At 38.5% G+C, this 23,486-nt stretch overlaps 1 protein-coding gene across 4 annotated transcripts in view; it reads right to left on the bottom strand.

Annotated features, from left to right (window-relative positions):
* Window positions 1-384: 384 nt before the first annotated feature.
* VTI1A (vesicle transport through interaction with t-SNAREs 1A) overlaps window positions 385-23,486 on the bottom strand; it is a 267,370-nt gene continuing 244,268 nt past the window's right edge. For all 4 annotated transcript variants that reach the window (XM_080598012.1, XM_080598010.1, XM_080598014.1 and 1 more), the window contains one exon: window positions 385-1,507. Coding sequence is in view for 2 of the 4 variants with exons in the window: in XM_080598010.1 (XP_080454136.1) it covers window positions 1,414-1,507 (94 nt within the window). In the remaining 2 variants the exon portion in view is untranslated. The remainder of the gene's footprint in view (window positions 1,508-23,486) is intronic.

Genomic DNA, 23,486 nt, shown 5'->3' with positions numbered 1-23,486 from the left:
TCCCAAAATCAACTTCCAGAGACAGCACAGCAAGTTGGCAGAGACCTCAGGGACGCTGAAACCCCAAGAGATCTAAGGCACACATGAAAATTTGGTGCTTAGTTCCTGCTTAATTTTGAGGGAGTTTGAAAGCTGTCAGCTTTTTGTTTCATGAAAGCATTTTAGAGCTTAAGTTCAAGGGCATAAAATCCCTCTCAAATTGTAGTATTTGTAAGGGATTACATACAACGAGTTGAAAAGTTATCATGAAAATTACTTTACTACAACACCAGAAAATGACCCTTGCTGGAGCTATAAGCTTAATTATAAGCCAAATAACCCACACATATCTATAGGAGAGGTACGGCCCACAGGAAAAGAGAAACACAGCTCATTTACACGCAGGTAGCCTAGAAGATGAAATTCTGATATATTGTATGAGCTAAAAGCATGTATAAATTAACATTTTTACAGTTTCTGTTTAAAAGGGGGAACATCACATCAGAATTGAATACACTAAAAATATTTTCAACACATGGTGTCAACATAGGCCAATATGCAAAATCTAGATTTTTGTTTAATGGTAGTCAAGTGCTTGCCACTAAACTATTATTTAGGATCTCTTTTCAATCAGCAATGAATAGGTAAGTAGCTTTGTACACCTTTAATAAAGATCTAGTGTATACACTTATCAGTACTTATATCAACATTGGAAGATTTGAAACTGATTCAACAGATGGACTGTGGCCACAACTATCTTTTTGGGCAAGTGATGCTTTATCATAATCCTGATGGAAGTGTTTTGAATAAGCAGAAAAAAAAGATTAAATTAAAAAAAAATAAAAAGTTAAATAATGTTTTGGATTCACAGGAGATATTAAACATCATCTAAAGGTTGCTCTCTTTTAAAAACTACCTGCTGTTCTTAACCTGCTTACCTCTATTACCATGATTCATGATCAGGAGTTAGTCACAGGAGACAGGTTCACTTTCTACATCATTGGTCTGTGCTTTACTCGTATTCTATATCACATAAGGTCAGATACTGCTTGATATTCATACACCCTGTATAGCACGAGAAAAGTGCAAAGACCACTTTTACCTCTCTAAACTCTTCGAACTTACATACTAATTGTCTGGGGTAGAATTGGACACACACTAGGTCTTTCTACACCAGAGCAAGCCCTCCCCCAAACAAATATTAAGATTCCAGAAACACTCAGATAAAGACAAAAAATATAAGAAAAATAATCATCCCCACATGCCATCAGCTATGCCATCAATAATACAAAATATTTTACACCACTTGCACCTGAGTTGAATAGTGGAAAAGAGAGGGAGACTCTGTCAGTGCAAGAGAATGATTCATGTGACCACTTTGTCTTAATTACTCAGAACAAGCAGTTTGTTGCTGCTTAGTGAAGAACAAAGATATCAGCGTCTCTTGACAGAAAAATAAATAGCCATCGCGGTGGTGAGGATGATGAAGAGTGCCAGAACAACGATCAAAATTCGGTTTTGGATGATCCTGAAAAAAAGCAGAAGAGACAAAAAGAAAAAAACAGTGAGAAAAGTAGAATATATATAAAACAATAAAAAGAGATACAAAGAAAACTATTATGGAGAGAAGGCATGTGCCCACAAATTTAGGATTTCCTACACCATTCTGAATATCTTGATTGTTTTCATTTCTTTCAATGTCCAGTGTTTCTAAACATTTCTTTATGAAGCTATTAAATCCGACTTTAGCATTCAGGAAAGAACGAGCCTTTTCTTAATTATGCATACACATACACATATATTAGAATAACTGAAGTACATAATGTTACAATTTATTAACCTTCTAAAGCAAATTAAATTATTACTCCTCAGCTGATGCAAACCAAGCAGGGTGCTCTGTAGTTGTAAATACCATTAGATTCTTAAAGCCATTCTGAAATCTTCACAGCTTAAAGAAACAATTTATTAATTTTCAAGGGATTTTATCATTAAGGTACAACATTTCAAGGAAACACATGTCAATGAGGTACTTACTTGTACTAAAGCACCAAGGGAAAAGTATAAAAGATAGTTTTGAATAAAAGGATGATATAAAGAAGCAAGTGTCAAACTGTGAAGCTTATGTTGTAAAAGCATCTCCTGTCTCTGTAGCATACCTTTACTTATGGTAATAGGCAAACGTTACACTTACTATCTAGCATAAGAAAATGGAAATTAGTAATAATAAAAAGAAGTAGAAAGTCCTTATATTGTTCAATCATTTTTGTGAGAAATCCCTGCTTCTAAAATCAGATGTCACATTGCTTCAGATTTTGCCTGGAATTAATAGGTCAGTTAAAATGGATAAATCAATTAACATTGGAATTTGAGATATTTTACAGAAGCATTCTGAATTGTAAGAATCTAATGCTTGTTTTTTCCATTCTCACAGAGGAGGAAGAATATTTTCATAGGCTCTTTGTAAAACAAGAACTTTTGCAAAACATATTTGTACATGAAGCATATCATCAGAATTGGAGAGATACAGCAAACAAAACAAAATAAAACAAAAAAAAATCAAACTCAAACCAAGAAAACCAATAATGAAAGAACCCTAAGTTATTTTTATTATTTTTTTTTTCTCATGCTTCTACAAAACAAATTTAAACGAAGCTTTTACTAACCCATGGTAAAAAGAAGTAAAACTGTTTTGTGAAACATACCAAGTACAAGGCTCAAACTTGAAGAGAGGGAATGTAACGTGTTAAGCAGAGCATATTTCATACAGTGAAAGAGAGAAGAAACTCTAGAGAGCAGAGGGGAGTTTTCCTTGGTAAGTGTTTTTCATTTGGATGCGGGTGAATATACATATAAATTATATTGGAAAGTGTAAAGAAAAATGCAGTTTTAACCAACTCCAGCTCTCTCCCTGCTTACCCCCCACCTAAAGAAAAAGAAGCAAATGGATGGATGAAAACTGTCACATCAGACAGACACCCTCCCCTGTGACACTCTAAAAGGACTAGCTCTCTATCCTCCTGACAGGTTACAAAATGATCACATTTGCTGACACGTCTTCCGCAAAACTGCTTTAGTGTTTGTGTCCACTTTCCTAGCAGGAGATGAATGGGCTGCTTTGTCCTCATTTATCACTTAAAGCTGAACTAAGATCTGTCTCGTTTATTTTTCCCTTCCTCACTAGAAAGGCTCAACCACAGCATTAATTCTTTTGCGATGACAGCTAATTCAAACTTAACAGGCAATATTTACTCTGCCAAAAGGATGAGGAGGAGGGAGGGATGTTTCTCACTCTTAAAAAAAAAAAAAAAAGTGTAACAGGCTAACAAAATAAAGCTAATTAAGGGCTTTTGGTTCTTGTTGGTTTGCACTTCAATTTAACACCTGAACTTACAAGCTTGTCTTTTGTGGTGGGGTGTGACATTCTCTGCCAAACACCTGATAACAAACGATTTGCCCAGGCAAATGCATGAAAACCAGAATATATATTTACTCACTCACCCTCATCACTCCTGAAAAGACACTCAGCAAAATTGAAACTCAGCAGTGAAATAGATTAAAAGCATGAAAACTCTTAAAACATTCAGCCTTAAGTAATACACAGTGCAGCTGGCTTGACAACCATTTTATTTGTGGGATGTGGGCCCCAAGGCATCCATAATGCTAATTTACAAAGGATTAACTGTGAGTGAAACTCGCTTAATCTAACACATAGTTAGGCAAAGGCATACGTAACATACCGAGTGTTTGAATCAACTCCTCCTATCTCTGGCCCCTGAAAAGGCATTTCATCGTCTGCGATTTAAAATTACGGATTTTTTTTTAAAAGCCAAATCCTCCAAATGCTTTATTTTTAATACTCTGGCAGTACACACCCAATTGCAGGATTATTTAATCACTGTCCATGCCTCTAAAATCCTTGTCAAGAGAACACTGAGCTAGGCATGCTGCCACCTGTATCTGCTAATTGAAGGTTCACTTACAGTGGGAATCTAGGAAATACATATCAAAGTTCAATTTCTAGGAATCTGAATTAGTCTGCACAGTGCAGCAAAAGAATATCATATTAAAAGGAACAAATTAATCATGAAATAGGACGGATGTTATCAACAGACTCCTACACTGAAGTATTATATACTTTTAATATTCAAGCCCACAGTTAAAGATTAATTTTATATCTTTAAAAAAAGAATAACACCGAGTCTTACTGTTTTACTTTCAAGTGAGCAAGTAAAATTAAACTAACTGCAAACTGCCAGAAGGATGGGGCTCGGAGAAAAAGGATAGAGCAGTCCGGTAGCAGCAGGACGGTCTTGTGGAGGGGACAGCAAAGAGTGCCTGTGGAAGCCTGATGCCGGGAGTCGCTGCTCAGACAGCAAACACAAGTTCTGGGTGTCAGCACATCTCAGATCTCAAAGTCAATAGGCAAGGGCAACCCTTTAGAGTAAAGAAAAAAATGAAGAGGAAAGGGGGTTTTGCGTGGTGCTATGCAGTCAAGCCAGCTCACAGTGGTAGAACAATGGTTGGCATTGGCAGGACCCATCTGTAGAGAAGCCTATAGTGCTGTCACAGCCAGACACTGCCAGTGGGTATTGCTCTAGGCAAAGCATCAAGGAATTTAAATGGGGGAGGGAGTGATAATACCAAAGGGGAAGAAAATGGGGCCTAACACTCACTACAAAAAATCCCAAAGGCTAACACGCTCACAAGAAGCAGATGATATTCTTTTATCTCTACTACACCTTAAATTCAACAAAATCTGGTGAATGAGGAAGCCCAGATTCTTCTTTGAAAATGCAAAGCATGTTTACAGGGTAAATAATTTAAGAAAGAATATATACTTGAAAGAAGACACCCATTGAAACATCCATGGCTAAAATGCCTGAAGGCAAAAACTTGTGCATTTGCATGCTGCATTTTATTAAGTTAGCACACTGTAGCTTTAAAAGAATGCATGGCCAAATTAAGAGGAATGTGTGACTGAAACATCAAGGATTCCTCGAGTTTACATTATGAATCATAGTGCTGTTGATATGAGATGAATTAACCATTTAGTCGATGCAGCTTGTGCACTGAATTCACACCAAGTTCTGCTGGAGCCCGGCGTGCTGGAGCTCGTTAACAGCCAATGTCTACTGCTCCTTTCATACTCGAAACTCGAAGAGCACAAGGGCTCATTCTGCTTTTAGTTAGAAGAGTCAAAAAATCTGTGCTTTTAAACCAAGCTCCATCTAGTTTATCATGGACAGCAGCCCAAAACATTTGGGTGCAAAACCACATAGAAACAGTAACTAAAGCAGATGCAAGGGGAACATTAAAGGATGCCTGGAAGAGAACGCCGGGCTAACTTGCCAGGCTATCAGCACTGAAAGCGCATTCTATTGCTGGTGAGTTTCCTTCTGCTCCCCATTTCTAAACACCTGACCCTCTTTCCCAACTTCTGGTCTGACTACCGGCACGCCGTAGGCTCCCTCTGGAGCCTGTGCCAACTTTATTCTGTGAGTCGATGAGCCACACACATGGTCTGTTTGCCTTTCAGGGGGCGAGGGGATCACCTCTCCGATGCACATGGAGATCACTGCTTTGGAGAACAAGTCCCACACCCATTTCCAAACACTGACATCCCTGGCAAATCTGTTCCCCATACCCACGCCATGCCAGAAATTGTGCTGCCTTTCAGCATTGCGAAACCCAAGATGATTCTCCCCTCTCTGTAGCTTCAGACATGCACACGCACAATGGGTCCAACTCTGTTTGTGACATGTTTAGATCTGTGCCGTATAAACACAAAGCAGTTCCCAAATAAGCTTTTGCAAACCTTACATTAAGGATGCCAACCGTGTTTAAACCTTTTTACAAAACTGCATTCATTAGCAGGGGAGTGCACGACATCTATATGGGTTCAGCCTGATGTCTTGCACATGTCTTAGTGCCTGATTGACCAGCATTGAATAATGATGCCTTGCCATTAAGCACTGATGGTACAATAACAATTGTCATGAAAATTAGCAATCACGGTAACATGTTAACTAAATACGGATATAAACGAACCAGTGCAGACTCTGGGTGCTTAAAGAGTTTTGTGTGCTTAACTTGAAATAATGAAGACTACAAATAAAATACAGCAAAAATTTCTTACAGAAGCTCAACTCTGACACTGATACAAATAAAAAAAAATGCAAACGGCTTGGGAAACCAGTTAGCACACATTCATTACAACACAGCTCTTTATTCTTAAAGAAAATGTCTTGAAAAATAGTGTCCTCAAGAACACAGACTGATTGATGACGGAGCACTGTCCAACAGTGTTTCACTGTAATATATGCATTTAAGATTTAACTAGAAATGATTCCTATTAGTCCACTGGGCAGAAAGGCTTCTTCTTTGTATACAAGAGTACCTTTTAAATGGTCACTTTGAATTACATTTTTAGGTACTCTTTTATTTGTGACCTGCAGTTTTTGCTAACATGCAAAAATATAGGTGCATATAAATCAGTAGCAAGTAGCTTTTAAATACCCAACATTCATGAGCAAATCAGCAGATTCAAACAAACAAAGTGTAGGTCCAGTCACACGAGGAAATACATACTAGCATTTGTGAAATATATATCAGTAAACGTGAATTTAAAGTAATACAGCTATACTCGATTACCTTCTGGGACAGACACCATTATTACTATATCTAAGGACATACTTGCTACTATTTATCAGGAGCTTTTAAATCAAAGAACTAGACCCAGCATAGGGGAATAAAATGTTATGATTGGTAAAGCAAAGCCTTAGATACAAAATGATAAATCTCTTAAGTTAAGGGTATCTGGGGGCTGTTCAAGTAACTATTCATCTTTCCAATCTTTAGGTTTAAGAATGCTTTTCTTAAATAAAAGCAGCTGAAAAGAACTAGACAAGCTGTGGCAAAACATAAGGACATGGCAACCTACTGAAATAAGAGTAAGAAAACCCTGCCTAGCAAAAATTACAGCTGGTTGGAAGTATCTCACTTGAGACATGTTTCACCATTAACAACAGAAATTAGAAAGCAGAAATATCAGTCCAAAAAATACCAGCACAACTTGCATAGAACTCCCTAGCGCACTTTGAACTGACCTTGGAAAAAGCGAAGAACTTGAAAATAATCAAGGTTTTTTCCTCCCTCATAAAACTCTGAAAATAAGTTCAAGTTTTTTGTGTTCTCCAGGTGAGCAGAACCAATTCCATTGTAATTGTCATTGCATATTTAAAAGTGAAAAGGCTCTGGGGGGTGAGGGAATGGGTCTCCCCATGGCTTACTTCATGCCAAAAAGGCCAAGCTGCCTGGGCTGCCCCTCCAGTCTGGAGACAGACCATTTCCAGTAGGAGCCTATATCGTGTTCCTTGAATTCCCTCCCAAAGGTGCATTTCCTTGCCTTTGGGCTAGGGGTTCTAGTCTCCTGTGTGCAAATTCTTCTGAAAATCTATAAAAAAAATGCAGAAAACTGAGCAAATAATTAAAGATTCAGAATTAGAGGAAAGGGGAATAATAATAATAGAAAAGGTGGCATTTTTCTAGGAGAAGAACATTTTTTTTTTTTAAGAGACAGACCTTACAAGGTAACTAGTATATTGCTGATAGGGCTGGGGAGTTGTGCATGCAGAGATAAATGCTCTAGCTTTAAAGATCAGTCTTAAGGACTGGAGCTGTATACTTATAATAACATGGATACCAATCTCTAGTTATATTACACTCAAACCACATCAATGTGTTTCCACCTGGGCTCTGAATGAAAGAATGAGTCATGTAATAACAGGTGCAGGAAGGTAGTCACACTATCCAGCTTTAAACATATAAATTATATCTAGCTAATCTCTCTCAGCTCCCTGTGTATATGAGCTAGAGGCCAGCTCTGAACTGCCTTCTCTTTTTCCTGTCCATATATGCATCCCAGGAGAACTAGTCAGTTAAGCTAGCTGGCTAGGTTAGGTGTCTACAGACTCGGTAGGGATGACTATCCTTCAAAGCTTGAAGATGAGGTCCAAGCAAGAGTGACAGTTTTCCCAAGACCAAATTGGCTTGGAGAAAGCTTGCTCGCTCTGAAGGCAAAATCATTCACCAAAGGCTTTATCAAGTTGTAAAGTGTCTTTTTTCATTAATGAGAAAAACTACAGAGGTGAAACTCACCAGTAACGTGGTAGATTTCATCAGTAATTAGCCAGTAAATACCTTGATTCGCCATCTCTCTTTAAAGGATCCCATATTTCCACACGAATTTCTGAGCAGAATCAAACCCCCTTCCCCTTTGACAGGAATTCTGGAGGAACGGGAGATGGGAACAACAGTAAAATATCTCCCTGGGATGAATGCCTCCTGAAACATGCCTCCGTTGTGGTTCCATGGCTCAAGGAGATATGTTTTTTATCTCAAGGAGATAGGTTCAAAGCACTATGTTTACTATGTTTTGTCACCTTCTGACACTCTCACAATTAAGACGGAAAATTAAACTGAATTTCACAGTATTTGTTAGTTAAAATACTGAGATGTCTAATTCTGAATTGAAATCTTGTAATACTTTCCAAATGTAGCAGAAGTGTATGAGCAGCTTTGGTGTATAGTGTTATTTGGTGGCCATCAGGGTCATGAGTATCATAGCTTACATTAATTCTGTCTCAAGTAACTGGCAGTCTCAGGAGGTACAAATAGTACACAGGTGACCACAGAAATCTGGGGGGAAGAAGTGGATGACAGCTCGACCGAAGTGACCTGAGAAGGAAAGATATCTACAGGAATGACTGGAAGACAAATGTACGAAGACTTCAGCATGCAAACTGGAATAATATGGAAAGCCGAAAGAGGACCTCGTGGACAGTGGAACTTAAGATAAAAAAGCAAAGGGAAGGATACTGCACATCTACTAGCTCAGCTTATTCATTGATTATTTTTAGAACACATGGGAAGGTATTTCTGAAGGATGAAAAGCTCCCTTCCACTTACGAGAGACTGACATTGAACATTTCTCTGCACTGTCCTTAGTGACACAGCTTCAGCTTTCTCCTGTCTCCATGTCCGCTCCTTCCATGGAGGGAACAAATTAGATTATTACTGTCATTAGGAGGAACAGCGGGTGGCTTCCGGGGCCATGGAAACTCACCAACCAAAACTGGGGGGGGCGGGGGGGATTAATTCATTTCATGCAAAGCAGAGGCAACACCAGATCTCTTTGGCAAGTCTAAATGAAGATCATGTGTGCAGTGGCAACTGCAAGTGGAAGGAGTCAAGGTTGCATTAATCTCCAATCAGCCTTTCTCAGGGTACTGAAGTATCAAGAAGAACAAATCATACATTTAGTCACCTGAGCATGACTAAGAACCGTAGGCCTCAGCAAACATTACAAGCGCTTTAGAAAGAGCTCTGAGAGAGGGTAGATAGCCCAGCTGTCAGAATAATGGCATTCTTCAGCACACTGACCGCATATAGCCCTTGTCCCCAAACAGTTAATAGGGAAAAAAAAACCCTAACCCCAGCCCCCTCAAAGCTGAAGCAATTACTTCTCCAGCAGAAGAAATGTATGCAAGCTATAAAACGACAAGAACATACATGATTACACATTGGCTTTTATGGTAAATATAGTTAAGTTTACATTCTGTGCAATTTAAAGAAAGCAAAGATGTCTTAAGTCTGCATTTTATCAATTTTCATAATCATTAGATAGCACTACAATATATATCTTAAATGGATGAAAGAAAGTTAACATCTTTCACCTTGCCTCACTTTAATGATAAACCTACAGATTTTAGGTGTGATGAACCTGGAGACTGGACATTACTTTGCTTGTATTATTTTCCCCTTATCACACTATATTTGACTGGGCATCTTTGTATGGCAAGTTTGCTACAATTGTCTTAACAGTGTTGACCTCTTTTGTAAAAACCTGGAGGCATCTGCAGCAATTGTTCCTGAAGATGTGCTCTCCAAAATGTTACCATTTCATGGCACTTCTTGAATGATAGAATAGATTTTTTTTTGGTATGTATTCTTTTTTTTTTTTTTTTCAAATGCTCTAAAAGAAAGGAAAACAATCATGGCTAAGGCCATTTGTGAGATGGCATTAAAAGAGCCTACTCTGAGACAGATAAAAATAATGAGAATCTTTCTGTCAAGAAGGATTTAGAAAATATCACTAGCATTATTAAAATTTAATTTTTTACTGTGCTTTTTGGTTCCCCCTTTTCCAGTGATAATGAGCAGGACTGCACACCTCCACATTGCTAGTACTTGTTTTGAGCAATAAATTCAGCCTTCCAGTCTGAAGACATTTCAGACAACAATTTTGACTGCTATAGGCTTATTTTTCAACCTGTTCTGTGCTTTGAGTCTTCCTATAAAAACCAGTTCATAAGCTAATTTTCCACAAGGCCAGTGGAACAAATAAAAATCAATTTTTGCCCAACTGGTTCAGAGAAAACCTGGGAATAGTGAAGACAGAACAGTGAAAAATAAAAAGAATCGATGTATTCACAAATGGTTTACCTGATAGAGAACTATCAAATTAGTTGACAGGAGATACTTGCCACTATTAGAGTATTTTCTTTTCAGCATGTTACAGTATTTCTATTAGGGGAGCAGAAATGCCTCTACTTTGCTATGACCTCAGACACCTCGGTTTAATAACCACACCGAGCCTCCATGCATTCTGTACAACTACAGGGCACGAAGTCAAAGTGCAGGAGCATTTGCAGATCTTGCAACCGGTGGGACCTGCAAGCCCAACCTGGCTTAGAGTGGGTGTAAGTTTTCATGATCTCGTAGAAAGAGTGAAGATTCCTGTCTCAGTGAACACAGGGAGACGTTCATGACCTCAGGCCAACCTTGTCAAGAGGAATTTGGTCCATCAAGAAAGGAAAAAATTGTAAAACACTGCCCAGACTTCCCTCCCCAGCTAGAAGAACAGATGCTCAGGAGCACACTGAAGACTAATTAGTTTAATATCTCTTGGAGAGCAGAATACAAATTTTTCCAAAGCTGGGAATCCCATTCTGAGACTTCAAAACTTTCAGAATCCCAAGTACAACTCAGTACATAGACCTTAACATCGAGGTTCAGTCCATTTCATAATTCTCTCCATTAATTAGGCAAGTGATTTTGAAACTGTGATACTGAGATGGGATTGGGTAGTTGCTTATGCCTTATGTCTGTCTGCAGTCAGAAAAACATGTCTGAAAACTGAGTGAAGAACAGAATCTGCTTTTTAATACACATTAAACATCATTCCTGTAGAAATAATACAAATCTGTAATTTACAAGCTTAAATATTAGGGAAGCTATTTTTAAGTAGCTGTAATCTTCACCAAAGCACGTAGCATTTTATACACTCTTTCATTTTTATGAGTTGGCATTAGAGTATGACTCATTTTAACAGCAAAAAAAAAAACAGAAAGGATTAAGTATGTCAATCTGAAGTCAAAGCTGCATATTACCTATTTAAGAATATTGTAACACACCATGGACACATCATTTCTAGGGCCAAACAAAACATTACTCAATAAAGAAATGGTATGAAATGTAAAATATTTAGCAGAGGAAGGGTACTTGGAGTTAAGCAGTTTCACTGCCAGTAAACAGCATCATAATAAATAGTGTGCATCTAGAAAAAATGCATACCTGTTCTTTCCTATTCAAGATGTAACACCTCAGCCTTGGAAACTAATAACAATACTACCCATCTACTAAGCATATGCAGGGAGAAACTAAAAACACCACACATTTTGATTCTGAATCTCCTACAACTGATGTTAATTTGCTTATGATATCTGCCTGATTTAGAACTAATCTTCTGTAAATTAACTCCTAATGCTGTCTGAAATAATCCTCTTAATGCTGGTCTGTCTTGAGTACTTTATATCAAATACCATGAAATACTCAAGCATATATAAGGCGTGCGGTATTTGTAGTGCTGTTGGCTGCTCTCAAATATTTGCTGTGGGCTCAACTGTGCCATGAAGAAACAAGCATGGTGCAGAGCCATGCTGCCTTGGGGCAGCTCCAGGAAAAGCACCGGGTCGTGTTGCTCTGGCTGTCCCCTTTGAAGGGGACAGACAGTACACCAGGATTGTGTCTCGCTGCTCCTGGCCACTGCAGCGAGGAGATGCTCTTTGCCTCTTTACAAAATGGTGCAGGAAGGTGCAATTCCGTACTCCAAACTTCCCACCTCCAGAGCACATGATAATGAGAAAAAGCAAACAGTTTGGGCTTTGAGATTTCAGAATGACAAGATCAGTGTTAAACAGCACTAATTATCAGCTGGAAGCCTAATCTGCTAACTGGTTTGAAAAGAGAGAGACAGACAATTTCGTTTCTTCAGATGGGAAAAATACATTTAAGGGTGTTGCTTCAACATTGGTCAACTTAATCATTATTGTCAGTGTGCAAACTCTGTATTCAAAAATATATTTTTTCCACTAAATCCATCGGAACAATTTTCTCCCCCAACGTTAATTTAATGATACAGCTGAAAATCTAATTGATACTGGTGAGCAATGCAATTCCAACATATTATTTTCTTGGTTTTTGAAACATAAATGGCAGGCACACGTTTGACTGAATAGACCTCTTTATGTTTTAACAGGCGGTTTATTGGCCCAGACTCCAACATATAACAAGCACAATTGCAAGAGCAATACATTTTTAATTGAAAAATTCATGTATTTTTACTATGAAAGTGACTTAAATAACAAGAAACTTTGTCAGGTAAAGGGCTTTAATTTATATATATATATGTATATATATGTGGAATGTTGTTTAGAAATTATATTCTTACCATAGCAAATGCTTACAGAAGGCTATTAAAAGAAAAAAGATATATATTGTTTAAATCGTATTTTATTGGAGCTTGCTTTTTTTCATATATTAAAGAACAGATAAAGCACAGTGATCAGTGAGCTGTATGTGTCCAACAGCCCTTCAAGAGCCTTGTGGAAATGTATAAAACAAGCAGTGATACAATCCTTTGCCAAACACTGTCATAAATTTTTTATTTGGCAGCTAACATTCTCACTAGTTTTCTTGGCAGCAATTGGGACCTTTAGCAAGAAAGGTGCAGGAGAAAAATACCTTGTTTAGAGATGTTTTCAACACTTTCTGGGATTTTTCAGAACTTCTGCCTGCAGCACATTTTACAACCACAGTCTCCAGTCACCTGATGAGTAGGTGGTGGTTTTAAACTTTTTTTTTTTAGTATAGACAGCCTACTACCCCCCTCTGGCCTTCAGCCTCCAACGTGAGCGTGGAGGGGGGCTGTGTGCTCCACAGAGATACAAGTGGTTGCTCCTCTCTGTCTAGACACAAAACTGAAAATAATATCAGAATGTACTTTTCATTGCTCCTGATACTATCTGTATCTTATTCCCTGATGACAGAGATAAATGAAAGGCAAACATGTGCTGATTACTTTTGCATTTTTTCTTTGGAGATCTCTGCAGAAAAGCTGGTCACAGGTGCAGCTACCCTGGTCAGCCGGTGGACTGACTGATAAACAGAACTGTGAAATAGATTTCTGTACCCAGAACTGCTCTTCAAGGAGTTTTGATTTTTTTTTTTTTTAAGATATACTAAACTTGACATCTGACGCACAGCCTTCCTGAGTGCACCCAGATATGCTGATGCGTTGTATATGTGGAAATATGGCTCCAGCGGTACAACGACTTGGATTGTACAGGCCGGAATTATATAGTGAGCTCTCACCGATTCACTTACAGAGCAGATGTTTTATTTTATGGTCTTTCACTGTTTCGGAATAGAAATAAGATTAGCCTCTTTTGCATCTCAGCAACTTCCTGCAAAACTTTCACAACATGACACATTTCAGCCCTTCCCATAGACATAAAGAAAACAGTTTGTCTTAACTAGACGTGGACCAGGAGAGGCACGTTTTCCTTATTTGTCTGAAGTTGGAAAAGTTGGAATTTCGTTTTAGACAGTATAAATTGCTTTAAACACAGGCTTAATTAAAGTAACGATGCTACACTTATAAACACAACCTCTTATGCTTCCCCGCAGCTTGTGTTCCAGTTTTGTCTCTCTTGTTTACCAGGGGCATCTTCTGCTCAAAAACTTTGTAGAGCACACACAGACATCTAGTGGCTGGTGAAAACACTGCAAGCATGTCATTGCATCTGATACAGCCCTATTGGAGACACTGAAGTTATGCCAGGTATGAGTTGAGCTAATTTTGTCTCTGTTACAACTATGGATGGGCAATCAAACAGAGAGCGAATTGCTCTCTTTGTGCCATCTCATGTAATCATGCTGCCTCTGGTGAGAGAGCTGCTCTCTTGGCAACTCTGGCTTCCCAAACTTCCCTTATCGCTGGTTTATTTTAATTCACAGTCTGAGCTATTTTTGCCTTTCTTCAGAAGAGCTTTAAATTTCTGTCTCCTTGCTATTATTTTGTTTTATTCAAAAACTGAAGGGTTTAGTTATGTAATATCATTCAACAGATAGGTTCTCTGAATGCAGCTACACACAGTGAAAGGCTATTGGAAAGCGACAGAGTAAAACAATTATACAGAAAACAAAACGCACCGACAGAAAATATACAGTCAATAATAAATTCTGAACTGCTGGTAGAGGAATACGATTTGATCTACAGCCCACATCCCTCAATGGAAAGATGTCCATAACTTCAGTGGGGTTGGAGTCCCACATCTGCAAAGGAGATCAAGAGCCACGGTTTTGCACAACGTTGTAAGAATTCAGCGCCCTGATTCTGCTCTCAGTTACACCAATTTAAATCAAGCGGTACTCGGTGGTGTCATAACCCTGTACATCTGTGTCAGACCCTGTGTTGCAAGGGCAGAGTTGATGCCAAGAATGCAAAACAGATGTTGCTTTCCTAATGTTTTCTTGTTGTCATTTAAGTTGTTTTTGTTGGGTTCTGTTTTGATTTTGGTGAATAAAACAGGTCGGCAGGACTTTTCAGAGGGCAGACTGGAGCAACATTTCTGCATCTTTCGTTTTGTGTGTGTGTGTGTGTGAATATGCAGAGAGTTTGAGTTACAAGTGGGAAAAATCTTTTTTTTTTTTTTAACCTTCATTTGAGCTATGCACTGTTCCCTTGGGGCAAAGTGAAAGGTAGCTATTTGCGGATGGGAAAAAGGGCTTTTGTGAACAGCAAAACTGCATCACCGAACAGCTTAAGAAAAAGATTTTTTGAAGTTATTTTTTTACTACGATTTTAAGAGGAAACGGGGATAAATATATCTTTTTTGCATGTTGACTCATTAACAAATTTAGCAATAAACACTTTATAATTAAGTCCACTAGTTTACTGCTGTCCAGAAGTTTCTCAATACTCTTTGCACAGAAGGTTTTGGAAAATGTAGAACTAAGTAACAGGGAAGGCAACTCCCAACAGCTTGCTCAAGCAAATCTATCAGAGGCTTAAACTCACTTCTGAACACTGAAATTTGAGATGCAGTATCAAATAAGCAGCTCTTTTTCCCTCAAGAGAAGAAACTGGGTGTAGCTAACCTACTGCATAATAGGTTTATTCTCATTCACAAAACAGGAATTACTTTATGGCCCCAAAGTAAAACTAGCGCAGAAATATACTAGCAGATTTGCTGCAGATGTGTGTTGTGACACGTATGCAGGGAATCTGCTATTAATCACATGCTAAGATTTTAATATTATGTAGGGTAATGCAGGCAATCATTATAGTGAAGGTTCTGGATTCATAAAAGCCTAACCCACAAATGGTCTTTTAAATTTAATACATTTGAGCTCACTCTCACACCGCACCAGTTGAATTCCCCGATTCACAGCCTCCCCCAGCCCCCTGCACCCCGTTACATACATTTATTTCAGTATCTGTTGTGTGTTTCTTCTTGTGTTTGTGCTCAGCTTCTTTCACCGTGACACATGACAGTTGTTGGTGAAAGTGCAGCTTTTCAACTCTCCCCCTCACCGGACTATGACAGGAATGTCCTTGTTAGAGGGGCTGTTTGTGAGACCTCTGGATCCGTACCTAGCGCAGGAAATGGTCTGGCTCAGACGCTGGAAAAGCCATCCTTCACCTGAATCCTTCACAATTTGTGTCCGAACATAACTAGAACCTACGTATCTGTACCCGGGCTAGGATTACTGCGGACAATTATACCGTGGAAATGCATTATTCTGACAAAGCAATCAATCACATTATTTCTCACAATTTCAGTTCACCCCTAAAATTTTCCTTACCTCCAAAGCCAGCTGGATATTATATTACCAAAGCTGTTGAAAGGGTGTAACACTAACCATGAAGCCAAAGGCCACTAAAACTATGCAATGAATAAATTTTTATTGTTTGCTCAGCATTGAAATCTCATTAGGGCTCATAACTCATCGGCACACTGCAAACATTTGCATCTGCTGATCATGAGAACTTAGAAGGAATGTACACCTTTGGCTAATTTACTTGTTATGTTTTCAGATGAGACTGCGTGCGTTGCTTTTTACTTTCTTTTAAAAAAGTCCTTACCCGGTTGTGATTTGAATGTCCACTTTTTAAACTGCACACATTAAAACTTTCATTTACAGGCTCTCAAGGTTGTTCTGTTGCTGGCAATGTTCATGATCATCATTTTACAAAAGCTTCATTTGACTTAGCATTCAGGACAATCACTGTTTGAAAACTGTGCCCCATAGAGCATTTCACTTCATTCATCCTCTCCGCTTTATGCAGTCACATTTTAATTAGATTAAAATTTGTCCTCCAATTAGCTTTCATTAAAATATATAGTTTACAGCAAAAATCTCCACTGAGTTGTGCTTCAAAACTGTGCCTAAAGTTTAAAATGAAATGACTGTGCAAATGAAGTGATTATGAAGATTATTACTATGCAAAAAACATCAGTCGCTTCTTGGTTTACTTATACCTTTAACTCTGTAATTTATTTTGCCAACTTCAATACCTCTGTGTTCTCCAGAGTGGTAATCATAATAATACCTTGCAGTTACAGGATACCTTTCATTCCTAAGGATCCTTAGGGGCCTGATTCTGCAATCCTCATGCACATCAGTAGCTCTGAAGTCCCTGAAAGGATCTGAACAAGCACTGCTTGCTCCATGTGAACCAAACCTAACTGCAGGTTGAGTCCTGCTCTCGGGTACCCACGCAGCACGACTTGGTTTGTGCAGCTCAGAACGCAAAGCAGGTACGACCATTGTGTCAAAAGTCCCCTCACCTATTTCTGGCTGAGATGTAGCAGCTGTTTAATGGAGCATGGCTACAAGATTCACGTCTTTAAATGTGAAGACAGATATTCCTCCCCTCCCAGTTAAAACTGCAGAGAAAACTGAGGATGTAATTATCCAAAGCGGAAACGGCTCAGTAGGACGCTGGGGCTGCATCCCTTGTGTCAGTCATGTCTTCAGATGCAACTCTGCCAAGTATCGGATGCCCAGTTGCTAATACCTACTGCACATGCAAATTTATTATGTGCTGAAGGCAATATAAAGTTTACAGTTTGCAAGGCTGATCCTACAACCAGAACAGACATTTGTTCTGGAGCAATCTCTCAGTGGAACACATGGGACTCTGTGCTGGAGCAGAGCTCTGCAGAAATGGATCTGTTTGCAGGAAATTCTCTTCCAATAGCAAGAGCTATAAATATATACTCATATTTGAGAGAGAGAGAGACAGAGAGAGAGGGATGCAGCCAACATCTTAAAACTAAAAATAGAGATACTTGGGTTACAAAAACAGGGACCTGTCTTTGCTCTAGCAACATATTTCCAATAGGAGGAACACAGTTGAAAACAAATATTTTACTACAGATGAAATGTAGTTTACAACGATGAGAGAGCTATTTCAGCAAAATGCAGGAGTGTAAAAAACAGTGTCTCCTATTTTTCATGCATTAATTGGTTGAACAATCAGTAAATCTTCACATCACTGAGGTAACTAGCATTATTCCCACTTAGCAGATGGCAAATCTAAAGTTTAAGGGTGTCAAAGGCTAGAGGGGAGTTTATTGTTTAAATGTTCTGACTCCATGCCCTGTACCCAAGCCAAGACTGTGTTTCCAAGATGCAAAGCATCCAGCAGCAATACTAATTTTAGGAGCCATGATCAGGTCTGTCCCTTCCTCCCCCTGCTCCCATCTCCTCTCGGTGTTCATTTCTGCCATCACGTTACAGCATGCCAACCTCAGTTGTGCTGATTCAACAGCTCGTGGGTCTATGCAATGAATCAGATCAAGGAACTGATCCAGGATAAAAAAAGAAAATAAAAAAAAAAAAAAAAAAAGAGGAGTCTGGGAGAGAAGAGCTGTTTTACAGGGGATCGATTCCATTTCAAGATGTTGACCCTAGAACAGAAGTGTCCATGAAAACGAGAGGGCAGCTGGATGCAGCACAGGGATAGAAGTGAGTAGTTTTGGGGGCAAGAGATCCCACTGTTGATGATGATGGTTTCAAATCACAGAACTGAGGTCTAAACTGTCCTGAAATGATTGCATTTTCATGTTTTAACTCTTTTATATCTCTCCTTCCTTTTACTTTCCTTTGCATTCTTTGTTCTGAGTAAGAGTGTAGCTGCTCTGTATTACCTTTCCACAAGAAATTTGCACAAGGCAATTTAGAAAATCTAAGTATTTCACTTTCCTCAATTAAAATCTGGAACACCAAATTCACAATTACATTGACTATACTGCAGAAATACTGCTCCATTTCCTCAGTGGAGTTGTTATGTTTCATAAAATACAGACAAACTAGTCATGCTGTACGTCAAGGGTGCATTTACAAATAGTTTACAAAGGATTTAGGTGATTAGCCATACGCTGAGACAGTTAATCAAATTTAAAAGCCTATTTTAGAATTCTACAGATCAAACACTTATAATCCTGGTTATTGCTTTCTACCTTATATCCAACCCTAATGCACACCATTATAACATTCTGCTAACTCTTTATAAATGATTTGTGTTAGCAAAATCAAAAAAAAAAAATAAAAAAAAGAAGCCCAAATCCTACCTTAAGCAATGGGTTAGATAATTAGGACTTTGAGACTCCTAGACTAAATGAATCAGATCCAAGAATCAGATCTTTGGAGGTAGTTAGCCAGTCTGTGCCATGAATTAGATACTTCAAGGCCCTTAAAAATCTCAGCCCTCATCACTCTGTACATGGGACTTACGCAATTTTAAAAAGTTGGCCAAGTGTCATCTGAAAAGGCACAAATGCTGAAATAATTACCACAGCTGAGGAACACATCTTTTCTTAGACAAAACATCAGCATCATGACAGGATGCTTAGAGCTTCAGCACTCATGCTGGTAGTGGAAAAAAAGCCCAACAATAGAAGCCTTGAGGAATGCTAAATATAATTGGTATACTTATAAAATACAGTGTGCTTAGTTAGAAAATAATGATAAATTATTTCTTGTGATTTTACTTAGCCATTTTAAGCAGTGTCTTTTTTTTTTTTTTTAATAGTTTTTACTTGGTACTGGACCTATGGAACATTTTTAATGAAGAAATAACCTTAGTTTACTTTTTATTGCTGTGTGATTTATAAAGTTTAAAAAAAAATGATATCTGTTCTGGTGGTATAGTGTATTTGGTGCTATTTTTGCCTAGGAATGGAAACTCGAACTGGAAATAGAGTCATTCATTAACACTTACAGGATGACATCCCGTTGACAGGCATGCAAACTTGGAAAGGTGCTACACAGGCAGTCTGAAAATACTACACTATATTTTTTTACTTCTAAGCTTCAATTAAGTAAATGTTAAAGAGGGATCAGTACTTCGTTAAGGCTAAGGGTTCACCGTTTGCAAGAGATCATCTTTCAGAAGTACAAAGACAGAAAAGTCAAGGCACTAACTACTAAATAAACTGTTTTCACAACAGAAGTGGCACCTTCAAGCCACTCTACAGCGAGGTGCCATGCCACTGCAGATCTCATTCAGATTTCGATTTTAAAGAACATTCCTCAGTACTATCAGAAAGGTCATCAATCTTTCCTGCGAGGTAGTTGGTTGTATTTGTTGTATTTTTTTAATGTAGGGAGAATGAAAATCATAAAAGGCATGAAAATAAAGTTGAGGTAGATATATTCAGATTCTAATATAGCTAGGATGCTGTTGGTGCTAATGAGCCCTTAGCAAGTGATCCTTGTCTGATACGCTCTACCAAACAAAGTACACTTACAGAAGACACGAAGATAAAAAAAGGCAACTTTAAACCTCTTGAATTGGGTCTGGGCCTAAGAATCACATTTGAGCTTGCTCACACAGTCTTGCTTCCAAAAGACACACAAAATTGTAAGGACCTTTATAATGGGAAGTAAATAAGGAAGGAAGACAAGTTTCCATTTAAGATCTGGCATTTCAAAATGGCAGAAAGAGCAACTGAACCCTGGAGGGTCTTGTCCCTCTGTCAAATTCCTACAAGAGCAGCTCACAGGACTTCAGGTCTATCATATCTAAATCAAAATGTCAGGACTCAAAAGCCACACCATAAATTGTGCCTTCTGAAATCTAGGTACATAATCCTCTTGGCTTTGCTTTCCATTGGGCTTCTCCAACCCTGTGCATGCCTCTCTATGGTCAATGGAGACATGCCTTCCCTTTTTTCTTAGAGAATACCTCTACTAGCCCCCAGTTTTAAAGATTTTAAATGATGCACTCTGTCATTCCTTTTCCACCAGCTTCCTTGTTTTCTTGCTGGTTCTAAAAAAACCTTTGACCTACTCATGAGAATGCCATTTCTATTTCTGTCATCCCAAATTAACAAACGAGGAGAAGGGAAACTCCCCTGTCACTCCAAACCTTCGCCCTCTGAGTTCCCCTGACTCATCGTAGCCCTAGTGCTCTAAAATAAAGCAAGCATTAAAGGGCTGAAGCTTCAATGAGACATCAGCACTTGCTTATATGATATCCCAGATCGCAGGCTAAATGGCAGTGGCGGCCAGTGAGAGCAGGTATTTGCTTCATGCTGTCCCTTTGGATACAATGGATTTATGGCCGCCAATTCTAAACAAGGCTGCTATTGTCTCTTCACATTTTATCAGCCTCCATTATTCATTTATGTTGATTTTGATTGATGAAGACACTTTAAAAAAGGGGGGAGAAGGGAGGAGGGGCAGAGGAATACTTCAACTGTTTGGTCTCTAATTCCTGTGAATCTATAGTTCATACTGGAAGAGTGTTCCTCAAAAGAAATGTCAACTTGCACATTTTTCCTTTCGCCTTTCTCACTTCTGACTGAAATATGGGAAGTGGAGCACAAGCAGTGCTTCCGATACATATCTGATCACCACAGATGGTGCATATCACGCTGCAATCAGCCAGGAAAATCAGCGTTATTCTTTTTAATGAAAAAAGTGTTAAGACTTCTGCAAAGCCTCTTTTACATATTTACTTCCTATGCCTCAGCTAATTAAGTTTTAGACTGGCTTGATATGTCAAAAATTGCTCGGCTCACAGAACTGAACCTAAGCAGACTAGATATAATTTCTTCATTCAAAGTGAAAGCATCTGACAGAAAGCTACTCTGATGACTCTGCGGAAGTCATCAAGAAATGGCCCAGCTTTTGCTTGTTTGCTTCCAAATGTATGGTATTTACTGACCTCTCATTAAAATATCTTGACAGAATACAGGTTATAAATTATCAGATACATTTCTTTTCCATGGGAGACCATGTCTGAGGCCTAAAGGGAAAGAGATTCCTGAGAATTGTTTAAATTCAGTTAACTTCTCTCAAAGTTTTAAATGAGCTTCTGCGCTAGTACTACAAACTTGCCAAGCTCTCTGCTTACTTATGAAAAAAAAAAAGAGCAAGACAGACACATTCACCACATGTTTGCATCTATCCTGCTCCAAGATTTGTCCCGGCACATGCTGACTACAACATTCAGTTGACTGCCATGGCCAAGGACATCCTAGTACCCTCTGAATATTCGGTTGCAGGATTTTCTTTCTAGTTCCGCCCCTTTTTACATTTTAAATACTATAAAGAAATTATAACACAGCAAGAGAAGTAGCGAAAAAATGGACAGATAAGTTGAGAATAGTCATTAGATGTCAGAGTCACCACCATGCTAAAGAATCAACCTCTCTCTTGAAATTTTTGTGTCTAAAGTATTGGTGTTTTACAATGACTGCAGATTCAGGAAGAGAGCTTTGCTCTTTCCTATTATCTGAAAATCTGTGGTTAGAAACATTATGTGCAAAAAAGAAAACTTGACTTCCAAGAACAAATAAGCAAAGGGAGGAAGAGTCAGTGGAACTGCTGAATACACAAAAGCCTGTTGCTTGACCACTCAGTTTGTTCTACAAAGCATAATTGCATGTGCCTTTTTAAATATTATGTGGTTCTTATTATTACTTTGTCTACCATCTTTCATGTTTCAAGGGAGTAGTCTTGCTACTAAGTGGTATTAGGAAGAAACTCATTCTAATTACTCTATATTTCTGCAGAAGCTGTAATGGCAAATCCTGTTGATGGACACAAAAATGTGTGCAAAATCAACCAGTTCTGGTTTTGAAATTCCCATCTTCACAATTTTGACTTTTCAAAATGATCTGCTCTTAATACAATGCTAGTTGTCAAAGGCTGTCAAATAAACGATAAAGCTCTCAGGAAATAAACATCTCTCCTCTAGTAGGTTTGTATATATTTCCGCAAAAGAGAAGAATTCTAAAAGTAAATAAACACATGGGAGGATTAGAGAAGCAATAAACAAAAGCATTTCCTCATTCTGAATTTAAGAAAAGAGAAGCCTCTTTCCAGCCACTGCCAGGAAATATTACTGCACTGAGGTGAAGTTTGTGCTATCTAGAATATTATCATAATATTAATGCTAAGGCATATGTATATGTCCTCCTGCATATATGCACACACAGACACTCTATATGCATATCCCCTCCAAAATTCAAAACAACTTTCTAACATGCCATTATGGATTCACAGGCAGAGGATTTTAATACTTGTTTGAATGATTACAGGCACAGGATTCCTTTTTGTTGTTGTTGTTGCTGCAAAATGATAAAGCTAATGCTGAAACCTTTTAGTTGCAATGAAGGAGTTTACAAGGTTCTTGATCCCTGCACCCCACCTCGATTCTCCCGCGATGCTGCTGAAAGCTTTAAAACAGTCCCCAGCACCAACATGGTACAGAGCCTGTTGAACATGCTGATCTGCTCATGATTACTCTTTGCCACTGTAAAACAATCTAACTCCTCAAGTGAATGGAGTCTGTAGCAACAATGGTGTTATTGACTTGTTGCTCCAGCTCTATTTAGTTATTACCCTCGAGGCCACAATCAATAGACTTTGCACCAAGTCAGCCTAATAAATCCCAGGCTTTCACTGGAGCTTTGCCAGGAACTGCTAGAAAATCTATGGCAGTCAAACACTTAGAGTATGAATAACACAGAAAGCTGTACTGACAGCTGTATAAATTAATTAACAAGGAATGTTCTTATTCTTTAAGAAGATCATAATGCCCGTTTACCATGATTTAAGGAGTCACAGGTAGAGCAACAGAAAAA

Source organism: Anser brachyrhynchus (assembly GCF_964034855.1).
Source record: "Anser brachyrhynchus genome assembly, chromosome: 6".
Lineage (NCBI taxonomy): Eukaryota > Metazoa > Chordata > Aves > Anseriformes > Anatidae > Anser > Anser brachyrhynchus.
The sequence above is the reverse complement of the archived record's forward strand: the minus strand, read 5'-3'. Positions and strand labels throughout refer to the sequence as shown.